This window comes from Gigantopelta aegis, chromosome 4, assembly GCF_016097555.1.
Source record: "Gigantopelta aegis isolate Gae_Host chromosome 4, Gae_host_genome, whole genome shotgun sequence".
In the NCBI taxonomy this organism is placed as follows: domain Eukaryota; kingdom Metazoa; phylum Mollusca; class Gastropoda; order Neomphalida; family Peltospiridae; genus Gigantopelta; species Gigantopelta aegis.
Genome location: NC_054702.1, coordinates 16,135,458 through 16,148,312, shown reverse-complemented (window position 1 = coordinate 16,148,312; position 12,855 = coordinate 16,135,458). Strand labels below are relative to the sequence as shown.

The window sequence follows — 12,855 nt, the reverse complement described above, 5'->3', positions numbered from 1 at the left end:
TAATTTTCTAGCAAAAAGTATAAATAGAACCATTTTATTATATATATGATACGGTTCCATCATAATTTTCAGAATAAATAACATACAAATGATGAATGTAATGAAAATAACAAAGGATCGTGAATTTAATTTATTTTCATGTTTACGAAAAAAAACGAAGAAAAGCGGATATGGCGAACGTTTACCAGTTCCAACCGGTTTATAACTTTGGGAGTTTTCCTAACATTGCAAGCTGGATCATACACCGTACGACGTCCAGGTATTGTTTTGTGTTGTAGATGTGAGCCTATATGGTTTTAATGAAAATTGTTGATTAAATAAACACACAATTCGTTGAAAATATTTGACTCATGCGATCATGGGTGCCGCCATTTTATATATATATAAACAACGGAAGTTAGATTCAAGTCGTAGGCAACCCAATTACCAATTGAATTGGGACATGTCATGTGACAACACTATAACGCGGTTCTTTCTATTTTGGCTAGATGATGTTAAAAAAAAAAAAAGTGCTCCCAGAATTTAACAAAAAGTTTACTTTAAATTATTTTAATAAAGAAAAACTTGTTTTGTTGTTGTAGTGAGGTTTTTAAAAAAATATAAATAGGCTATGCCATTAATTTTGGTAAACTGTTTTGACTGGACTTGAAAAGAAAAAGAAAAGGGTTTTGGGAAATAAAAAAAAATGGGCATGAGTTTGACCTGTAACCCCCCCCCCCCCCACACACACACACACCCCTTCAATGGTTAGGATAGTTTTAGGGTTAAGGTCCATGCCAGTCACTTTTTGCACCCTTCTTTTGGCTTCATACACAATAAATATAGCATATCTTACAGTAATTTCACTTGAAATCCATATTTCGTAAAAGCCTAAAAAGGTACAATTTTTTAAACTCAAGATTTTCTTCGAGGTGCATTAGTAATGTTCAAACAAAAAAATTACAATTGCAATTTTTTCAGTATTCTTAAAACGAAAACGTCATTTACCCAGTTTATGGTTATATTGTAAGGAGATGCTAAGTGACATCATTGGAATACTGACTACATTCAAATTTAAAATTAGCTATATTATTACAATGCTTTGCCACATTGAAATGAAAACTGGTCTACTAACAGTGACCCATGTAAAATTTCTATATAACAAGCAGACAACGCTGTTTACATGTCTCTTTTTTTTCATAATTCTGGACAAAATATTAATTTTAAGTTTTAAAAGATGAAAGAAATAAAAAGTACCTTTTGTCATATCAAAAATTTACTGTTGGATATGTTTTCATTATTGCGTACATAGACAAAACAAGGGTCAGAAAAATTACTGTCGTCGACCGTGGTCTTTAGAGCCTTTGATATAGATGGGTACGGGTCAAACTCTTTCAGACAAATGGATATTTGATGTGTTCACAGTGAAGAATTTATCATTTCAAAATTCCTTTTTTTTTCCCTCGATTTTAATAAATTCTACGTGGTACAAACTTAACGTGAAAAACCAGCACCGGCAAGGACCAGTACACAAACAATAAGTTATCATGGATGAACCAGTTTCGGTGAGCATTAGCATTCGGTTCTAAAGCATATCAATATTTATTAACCGACAGTTGTTATCAAAATAGCTACCTTTTTATTAGTATTTCTACGCTTCAAATGAGCACTAAACTGGCCACTATGTAGCAAAGTTTACTGCACATGCGTCAAAATATGTAACATGCATTAGCCGTAAATATTGTTAACTATGTTAACTTTGTTAACTTTAGTGGTATAGCTTACAGCAAAAACTTTCCATCATAAAAACTTTCAGAATCTTGAGACTCGTTTCTATGTGATTTGATAATTACCAATACAGTTATCAAATAAAGAATGAAATGTTTTATTTAACTATGCATCGAACAAATTTTAATTAACCAGACTAACGAGAGACAATAAACATTTTGTATAATATTAATTAATTAACAGACAATTTAGAATAATTGAGACAGAATGCTGATCATCTCGCCCCCTACCAACTCACCCCAGTGTTTGGACAACTCGCCCCAAACTTTACTGTCCGTAAATAATTGTGACATGGCTTTTGGACTCCAGACTGGTTCAACAATATTTAATGCACATTATTGCTTAAAATATTGGTATATTAATTAATAAAACGGTAATGATATGAGTTGACTAAACAGTGGGGGGTGAGTTGACAAATGGCTGGGGTGGGTTGGTAGGAAGCGAGTTGACCTGCTCCTTTGAGACAATACTGAGTCGTGTTGCTGATTAACCTTCTGACTACTGCAGGCAAGATATCTTGCCTGACGTCACGCCAGTCGAAATACTGTACACTATACAGTGCAAGTCATATTTCCTGCTGGTTTGCATACAACACTTACCGGAAACAATCCAATAACTGGAAATAGAAGACAACTGAGTTTCCTGTATTTTTAGATGTTGTTTTTTTTAAAAATAATTTTACGTTGAAAAAGTGGTTTTAAGCAGTCATTCTCACAGATCGAAAATCACCAAATGTTGAGACATGAATCATAGTTCATTAAAAAAAATATATGGTAAAAACCCCATTGTTGTTGGGAATAATGAACAAATACTGGACAGCTGGCCACAAATGCCTGTAAGTAAACATGACTTTTACAAGTTTTTGCCTAATTTTAATCAACATGAACTGATCTAGAAATTGAAAAACCCCACAAAAATAATACTTAACTATTCAAATATGCACTTTATTTTATGTATTTATGAAACATTTAAGTGAATATATGCGAGTAAAAAATTATAAACTGGTACCCACTCAACATGGTTTTTGTCAAAAATTAATCCAGTAGCAGGGTGAAGGAATGGAAAATATTTCACTAGCCCACCAGACGAGAACAAACTGAAATTTGCTAATCAGCTAGCCTATAGAACAATATATGACTGTTTAACAATATTATAATATACACTGTCTTCACTTCAAATGATAGATCTATATACTGTAAAACATGAAATTAATGTGGGTATGAAATAATGTGCCATCTCAACAGGGCCAGAAAAGCGTGTACAACGTGAGCTAACTGTATTACAGCTATGAGCCAGAATTTTTCAGTGTGACTGTTTTACAATTGTTATACAAGCATGGTTTTGAGGTGTATTTCATTCCAGCCGGGTGCACAGGAGATCTTTAGCCGATGTATTTTATAAAGTTAAAAACAACAGTTCACAAACTGATATGGCGATCAAGTGGCAAGTAATATGAAAAAAACCCAGACATGTGTGTTGACTTGAGCTGATTAGGCCTAGTGTCCTTAAACAATTCATTCCCGCTGGATTGTGAATAGTTTTGATTCCATTAAGAAAGACAGCCTGTATCAAGGGAGGTTGGATAAAATCAGGTCTGTTTGACATGTTATAAGACAATGAATGAAATACTTTTGTGTTACTTTCTGAGATATGCTTACTTGGTTGCCACAGGAAGACTTTCTAATTGGTATATATGTGATTTCTGGTCAGTTGAAAGTGTTTTTCTGTTGTGCTTGACACTTTAACCTTTAGACTACTGGATTCATTTTTGACAAAAGCCATGTTGAGTGGGTACAAGTTTATAATTTTTACTCACATTTACTTAAATGTTTTATAAATACATAAAATAAAGTTAATATTTGAATCGATAGGTATTATTTTTGTGTATTTTTCTAATTTTTATGTTATTTTAGATCAGTTATTATTGATTAAAATTAGGCAAAAAATATATATAGTCGCATTTACTTAGGGCATTTGTGGCCAGCTGCCTAGTATTTGTGTCCATTATTCCCAATAACAGTGGCTTTCTGACCAGATAAAAAAAAGAAAAAAAAAGAGCTCCGATTCATATCCCAATATATGGTGATTTTTAGTTTTTATTATCAAATTAGTTGTCACAATCGGCTATCGGTCCCTGTAAATGACTGTGACTTGCCGCCATTGTTGTCAAGCGAAAATACTTACTGAAAACCACTTTTTGAACTCAAAATTTCAAGCCATTTTACAGTGAAAAATCTAGTTTTAAAGACACATGAAGCTAAGTTGTCTTTTGTTTCCTGTTAATAAATCATTTTCGGTGAGTGTTGAGTAAAAAGACGGAAAATATGAATTGGGGAATGCACTGTATACAGTGTAAAGTATGTCAACTGGCGTGACGCCGGCCTGCAGTAGTCATATGAAATAAAACTCCCATTTGTTCACCGTTTTCATGTTCTTTGTTTTATTTACTTTGCTTACATTACCAGTATTTTACGATCATAAATGCTTTGTAAAATTAATGCATCAGATGCCTTTATGCATTTTTTGCATTACTTTCTCTCGCATATTAATTTCATGTTTTACAGTATATTTCACAAAAGCAATATTAAGGACACTTGGTGGGCCAAATGATAAACATCACGTGGGAAATTAATCAAGCCCCAAATTTTAAAATATTCTAGTAAAAAAACCAGTTAACAATTCTTTCATGTCTATAGTCTTTCTGCAAGTATTTAACAGAACAATCTATTCAAAACTACCGGCAACATACTTTCAACATAAACAAGCCATTCCTAGGAAGTATTGACCTCTGACTGGCTCTGTTTCTAGAATGTCGCTCTTGCGCAGTTCGGAATACCATTTATCTATTGTCATTGTGGTACATGTATTGTTGTGTATTTCTGTCTAGGATAATTCCGGTATATTTAACACAATGTTAGTAATGAGCTTTTTAGTGGAAATAAAATGTATATTGCATGGTTATGATGATTTTAAATAAGTATCACACCACTGTACCTCATATAGTAAAAACTGAATTTTAATATATAAGCTTTATATAAATTTGTCTTAGGTCTACTTTTCACAAATAACGATGATGTGTGATACTATAAATGTACTAATTAATCTTTAAATTTTGTGTTTAAAATATTTTGGAATAGTTTTTATTTTTAAAAATATATATTATATCATAATATTATTTAAATGGTGATCCGATAATTACCAAATATTTTCAGGAATTTTATGTTGTTCATTAGTGCAGTCTGACTTCTTTTTCCTTTCAGGAATAGAGTTATTCAAACATTTCATGATCTCTAATGCAGACAATTAGATTTTTTAGTCAAATACAGTTTTGTGGTTTCTATATATTTTTGGCACTATTTAATCTTGTGCAATAAAATGGGAAGCTGTGTGAAAAAAAGTGAAGTCAGAGTATGACAAATATTTTTAAAAGTCACTAGCCACAGGGCTAGTGGGTTTGTGAAAACCACTAGCCCACCAAGATAAAGCACTAGCCCAAATTCCTGATCAATTATAACTGGATTTTTATACAATTTTTTTGTAACATTACACATTTACGAGTATAACAGTAAAATAAAACAAACACTTAAACCATGTTGTAACTTTCAGTTTTTTGTCGTGTTGTACGTTTGGTTTTTTGTCAAGTGTGATCCATCGTCATTCGCGTTTGCCCCTAATTGAGCCCTCATGGTTGATATCTAAACCCACTATCAAAATAATTAAATTTAAATGAGGGTATGACAGTCACGGTAATAGATGGTTCAGGTATTCGGTAGTGGGTTATGCATTTAGGCCCTACTATTTATGCGCAGCTCGGTGATGCCAATTGCTCAAATACAGGGCTGTCCCGTGTGACCGCTATCAAAAGAATATAACGGCGGCATCTAATCCGTTGTTAATTGTCCCAAAAATGGTCATCTTGTATCGGCTGTGACGCATTATCCAGACCGATACACAAATAGCATTTGCATCCCAGTGATAACCACATGGCAGCGGAGTGTAAAAAATGAAAACAACAAATCCGGTGATATCGATGGCCAAGGAAGGACATTAATGTTTTTGTTCTGTAGGAAAGCCGTTGTGAGACGTGCTGTGTGAGGCCTGGCGTTGTCATGTTGGAACACTGCGTTGGCGTTGGCCATAACTGGAACGATGTGTGGCCGGAGGATCTGGTCATTGTAAACCTGTGCAATCAGGTTGCCCTGCACGTGGACCAGGTCAGTTCTGCCAGTGTGTGAGATGGCTGCCCACACCATGACACTACCCCCGCCGAATCTGTCCACTTCCTGCACGCAGTTTGCCGCATAACGTTCACCACGACGCCTATACACGCGACATCTTCCATCATGACGTCGGAGCAGAAATCGGGACTCGTCACTGAACCACACCTGTCTCCATCGCAGTTGAGGCCATTATGAATCTGGCACCACTGCAGTCGGAGTCGACGGTGTTGTGGTGTTAAGATGACACCTCGAACTGGACGTCTGGCACGAATTCCTACCTCATGTAGGCGGTTCCGTACGGTCTGGTCGGATATCCTGCGCAAACCTGGTATTGCTGCGGCTGTGGAGGTGGCAGTAGTCAATCGTTCCCGAAGGTGGCGTACCCGGATGTAGCGGTCCTGCCCGGGGGTAGTGACCCGTGGTCGACCGGATCTAGGGAGGTCACGTGTTGATCCATGTTGCTGGTAACGGTCCCACAGTCTGGAGATGGTGCTTGGGGACACATGGAATGCCCTGGCAACGGCCGTTCTGGATTCGCCTGCGTCTAGTCGGCCGATGGCATTGTTTCTCTGCGGTTCACTGAGACGTGGCATGTCCTGGATTGTCAACTGTCGGCCAGATACAGAGGCCAGGCAAGCGAACACCCTGCACTTTTATACTGTCGGTGTTCATGTTGCACGTGCAGACAACGCACGTGCAGTGGTGACATGGTTTGCACGTGGCTGCGTTTTTGCGAATATTCACATTTTGGAACTTTATTGTACAGTAGCTGCGTTTTATCGAATGTAACCGTGGGAATGTGTTTGGGACATGCAATGACCTTATATTCACAAAGCATGAACCGGTAGGAAACATAAAATCGGAGTTATAACCCATTTGTACCCTTTTGCGTTTCTTTTTTTGAAGAGTATATAAATTTGTCTTAGGTCTACTTTTCACAAAAAAGACGATGTGTGATACTATAAATGTACTAATTAATGTTTAAATTTTGTGTTTAAAATGTTTTGGAATAGTTATTTTTAAAAATATATATTATATCATAATATTATTTAAATATATATATATATAAATTAATTAATCATAATATTTTCTTCTAATTTTATGTTGTTTGGTTCATTAGTGCAGTCTGACTTCTTTTTCCTTTCAGGAATGGAGTTATTCAAACATTTCATGATCTCTAATGCAGACAATTAGATTTTTTAGTCAAATACAGTTTTGTGGTTTCTATATATTTTTGGCACTATTTAATCTTGTGCAATAAAATGGGAAGCTGTGTGAAAAAAAGTGAAGTTCTGTACATATATAAACTCTGGTTTGTTTATTTTCAGGTTACTTATTCACCTAAGGATTGGCCACCATTAATGTCCTTCATATGCTTATTGTGACAATGAGCACTCTGACTGAGCATGCCTCCAAACTGTTGGACTTCAACCAGAAGTTGGATATTCAGCTTTTGGACAATGTCGTCACATGCATGTATCAGGGAGATGGACCTCAGGTATGCCTTTTTACTGCCTAATATAATAAGAATCTACAGATGACTTGTTTTGTTGACATTTTTCTGCTTTCATTGGGTGTAAATGAATGAATGTTTTACAACACCCCAGAAAGAAAAACTCATTGGCAAAAATTATATAGGACTCTCTAGCTTGGCTAGCATATGAGCCCACATGTGGACTCGTAATAATTTTTTGTACAAATTGCATTGGTTCTTCGAAATGACAGTGAAAATATATCTCAAAATCCTGGGAAACCAGTCTTGCATAGTGATCTTTTCCATGATTTCATGCAAAACATTTAGTGTATCTTCTGTTCTACTGGAGACCCACGACAGGGCTCGTTGGGTTGGTGGCAGACTCTAAAGATTTGCAAACAGGGAGACCTTATGTCACTTAAATTTTTAAACCATAATCACACACTGGCTAATGGGTGTCAGCGGTCATCATTGTGTGAAAAAGTCTGCATATAAATTGATAACAGTTACAGAATACATCACGTTTTAATAAAGGAGACAACATTTCGAAATTGTAGGTAACCCCTAAGTGTTTACATGATTTTTACATAGGTAATTGATTGTTCGGTTACATTCTTGGAATTCTGTAATACCTCAATAAAGTTACGACGATCCATAAGTTTGCATGTTTTAATTCTAGGACACATCAATTCACCATAGTTTCACACAGTTCATGAATGTAAAATGTTGTTGACCCCTTTTAGAGCATTTGAGAAAAATGGGAAAAAATATATTTATACCAAAAAACTTTAATTCTTTAAAGATAATTTGAAAAAATGTTGTTCTTATTCAAATAATCTTTAATGAATTCATTTCTGTTTAAGTATAAAAATTAGTTTTTTCACTTTTCTTAAAAGCTCTAAAAATTAGTTAGGTAATTATGCTAAAAGGTAAACATTATTGTGCCCTGTTTTAACAGTTAATATGTACACTATCACAGTTACTTAAAAACACTGCACAAAATATTAATTTTTAAAAAGTTTAAAACTGATGTTAAATGGTCAAAAGAAAGTTGTGTGTGTGATGTCAGTTGAATTATTATTTTTACTTTACCGTGTATATTTCTATATTAATTTGATAATTTCTTACAATCTTTTTGTTGTGGTTATCTGATATTTAATATTAATGTATAACTGTACTGTTTAGCAACAACGTATGGCACAAGATGTACTTACCTCGTTGAAAGAGCATCCTGATGCATGGACAAGGGTAGACACCATTCTGGAGTTCTCCAGCAATCAACAAACAAAGTATTACGCGTTGCAGATTCTGGAAAATGTCATCAAGACGAGATGGAAGGTGCTACCCAGACCACAGTGTGAAGGTGGGTGCTTTTAAAATATTACTTTATTACGATCAATAGTGACAGTCTGATTTATTTTGATCGTTAATCAAGTACATTTAATCGTGAATGAGAAACAGAAAAAAAAACATTTATGTTCTTGGCCTCTTATAAACAGAATGATAAGTTTAAACATTTGGTTTTATTGAAAAACATTTGGTTTATAGACACCATTAGAGCACATTGATTTATTAGCTATTGGATGTCAAACATTTGGTAATTTTGACACATAGTGTTAGAGAGGAACTCACTGCAGTTTTCCATTGGAAACAGGAGTTCTTTTATATGCACCATCCCACAAATAGAATAACACATAACACAACCTTTGATATACCAGTCCAGGGCTTCTAGAATATTTATAAAATCCACTAGCCATGGGATCAGTGATTTTTAATATTTACTAGCCACAATTAAAAATTCACTAGCCCTACTTTACTTTAAGTTAAAACAAGTTTACTAATAGTAATATTGTCACCTAAAGAGGGAGCTAGAGCTTAAAAACACTAAGATTGAGGAATAGAGGTGGGGGCAGGATATTCTTATTTACAAAATATACTTAAAAGCAGCATTTATTTCACTAGCCGTCAGGCATGGCAATAGTAGTTATTTACTAGCCCAACATTGAATATCACTAGCCATAGGAGTGGGGCTACCATAATCTAGAAGCCCTGCAGTCGTGCACTGGATGAAACAAGTGGTTTTAATCAAATGTTTTGCAGTATGGTTTTAGTAATTTATTTGAGTACAATTATTTTAGTCATTGAAATGGTCTACTACTATTATGGGCCCATGTAACTTACAAACATCATGATTGCGTGTGTATGTGAGTATGTTTGCTATTTGGCAATATTTTGTTAGCACATTTAACCTAACGATCGGCTAAATTGAATTAATAAAATTTATGTTTTTATTGTGTATTTGCCAACAGAATATTCCAATCTTGCCAGTTAAATGGCTGCTATGAAAGCAACATCATTTTAACAGACACACTTAATTGTTTTTTAGGTATCAAGAAATACATTGTTGGTCTCATCATTAAAACCTCGTCAGATTCACTGACGTTAGAAAAGGAAAAGGTGTATCTGGGCAAATTGAACATGATTTTAGTGCAGGTAAGTTTTTAATATGTAATAAACTGATTGTATTATGTTTTTTTGTTTGTCGGTGATTACCATTTCGTTAGGCCTGCTAAGCTTTTAAAAAGAACCTGATAAAATGAGAACACATGTCATGCTGATATTAAAATATTTTTTATCCTGTGTCATTATTTTCACTTTGGAACTAGAAATGCACTCATTGTTTGTAAAATACTCAATAAATTATTTAATGCATTACATTAGTAGCATTACAAATACAGTGAACTGTCTTCTTTTACAATGTTTTTCTTTTTCTTTAGATTTTGAAATATGAATGGCCTAGGAATTGGCCTTCATTTATTGGTGATATTGTTGGTGCAAGCAAAACAAATGAATCTTTGTGTCAAAACAACATGACTATCCTCAAACTGCTGAGGTAGGTAACTTTCATTTTTCTGTCTTACTTTTATATTTTGGCAAATTAAGTCATTTCAAAGATATACTTGTTACGGTTTATGCATAGTCTGGTATTCTTTACAGTGTGTGAAATGTTTACGATCTATTTCACAGTATGGGAATAAAACCCAATTAGCTATCAAGTCTGGAAAATTAGCCTATTGCAGTACCAAAGAAAAGTTGTATCATAAACTTAAGGCTATGTTTATTTTATTTTTTTAACTAACCAATCTTGTCAAATATATTGGTGATATTCTGATTGAGTTTGGTCAATCATTGGGCCAGGTAACTGAGTACAAGTTTTAGGATTAAGACAATGCAGTTTACTTTCCTTCCAGTTGCATGGTCTTTGGTACCTGTTTGCGGAAATATAATAAACATTTAAATTATTATTTCAAAGAAAACTTATTTAAGATTTGTATTATTTAAAAAAAAACTGGCAGATTAGTTTCCTAGAGCACAGTGCTCATTTTAATTGATTACTGGTCGGTTTGATTAAACTGATGATCAATAACAAAATCTCATCTGATATCTTAACACTTTAAAGTCATGGTGGACATTAGAGCTAGTTTTAGAATAACAGCCCTTGTTAAATTGAACAAGCCCTCAAATCACATGTTTTTATAATTAATGCATGTAATTTAACTGTATACATGCCATTACTAAAACATCACATTGGTTGGATATAACTGGTACACTGACCTATTTTTTTTTCAACTTTGAAAGATACACACTTTACTAAATTTGATAATCACCCAGCAGACTAGTTTGTAAAATTTATAGTCACCCGTAATTAGTAACAGTCGTGTTAGGTGATCAGGTGACTGTTAATTTTTTTAACCCTGCCTATAATATTTATATCATTTGTTTAAGGTGTTCTTTTATATGGTACTATTTTAATGGGTACAACCATGGTGTGATATTATTTGTTTGTTTCTCTTTTTCAGTGAGGAAGTGTTTGATTTTTCAAGTGGTCAGATGACTCAAGCAAAAGCCAAACATCTCAAAGACACCATGTGTAGTGAATTTTCTCAGATATTCCAGTTGTGTCAGTTTGTCATGGTATGAATATGTACTCTCGCTTATTTCTCTTTCGTTTAGTCAGCTCGTAGTTATATGGTATATTTTGTACAGAAGCTGTAATGTTAAAGTCGGTAACAAAAATTATTGAAAAGTGTATTTTACTTTTTAACTACTAAAAATAAGTTTTATTTTGAATAATAAATTTATCATAATGATATAATCACATATTTTTAAAGTTATCAGTTGATCTAAACACATGAATATCTAAATATTTTATAACTATTATTCATATCTAAGTCACGACTGGTATATCAACGGCCGTGGTATGTACTACCCTGTCTGTTGGATGGTGCATATAAAAGATCCCTTGCTGCTAATCGAAAAGAGTAGCCCATGAAGTGGCGACAGTGGGTTTCCTGTCTCATTATCTGTGTGGTCCTTCACCATATGTTTGATGCTGTATATACGTAAATGAAATGAGTTGAGTGCGTTGTTAAATAAAACATTTCTTTCTTTCATATCTAAGTAGCCATGGGTGTTGTAATCCTTTTGAAAGTCACAATATTAATGTTTGTTCATGAAGAATGTGAAGATTTTCGTTATAACTGCATATGGTTTCAGAAACTAATGTATTGATGTGTGGTGAAATTCTTCTCCAGGATAACTCTCAAAATGCACCATTGGTGGGATCCACGCTGGATACACTGTTGAGATTTCTCAACTGGATTCCACTCGGGTATATCTTTGAGACCAAGCTCATAACGACGTTAATTTATAAGGTAATGTTGTTACCAAGAGTTTCATTACCACACTCATTTATGTTTTATAACCATAAGAATTTATATGGTACTCTGGTAACCTTGCATAGCCCAGTGGTAAAGCATTTGCTTGATGCACAGTCGGTCTAGGATCGATCCCCATATGTGGACCCATTGGGCTATTTCTCATTCCAGCTAGTGCTCCATAACTGGTGTAACAAAACCTGTGGTATGTACTATCCTGTCTGTGGGATGGTGCATATGAAAGATCCCTTGCTACTAATCGAAAAGAATAGTCCATGAAGTGGCAACAGCGGGTTTCCTCTCTTATTATCTGTGTGGTCCTTTACCATGTGTTTGACACCATATAACCCTAAATAAAATGTGTTGAGGGCGTCGTTAAATAAAACATTTCTTTCTTTCTTTCTGGAAACCTTGTTTCATTACCACAGTTATTTATACAGTACTGGTGTGGTTTTGAGATTTTCGAATCCACATTAATTTACAAGGTACTGTTATAGTGTTGAGAACTACCGTTAAGCATTGAGAGTTTTATAACCACATTAATTTACACGGTACTGTTATAGTGTTGAGAGTTACTGTTAGCATTGAGTTTCATAACCACATTAATTATGAGGTAGTGTTGCAGTATTGAGTTTCATAAGCTCATTAATTTACAAGTTATTATTACAGTATTGTG

The 12,855-nt window shown here is 34.3% G+C and overlaps 1 protein-coding gene across 1 annotated transcript in view; it reads left to right on the top strand.

Annotated features, from left to right (window-relative positions):
- Positions 1 to 162: 162 nt before the first annotated feature.
- The window catches only part of LOC121372719 (exportin-1-like), a 34,023-nt gene continuing 21,330 nt past the window's right edge, over positions 163 to 12,855 (top strand). The window contains exons 1-7 of the mRNA XM_041499198.1: positions 163 to 259; positions 7,316 to 7,485; positions 8,647 to 8,824; positions 9,848 to 9,954; positions 10,239 to 10,354; positions 11,322 to 11,436; positions 12,057 to 12,176. Coding sequence (XP_041355132.1) covers positions 7,360 to 7,485; positions 8,647 to 8,824; positions 9,848 to 9,954; positions 10,239 to 10,354; positions 11,322 to 11,436; positions 12,057 to 12,176 — 762 coding nt within the window. The 5' untranslated portion in view covers positions 163 to 259; positions 7,316 to 7,359. The remainder of the gene's footprint in view (positions 260 to 7,315; positions 7,486 to 8,646; positions 8,825 to 9,847; positions 9,955 to 10,238; positions 10,355 to 11,321; positions 11,437 to 12,056; positions 12,177 to 12,855) is intronic.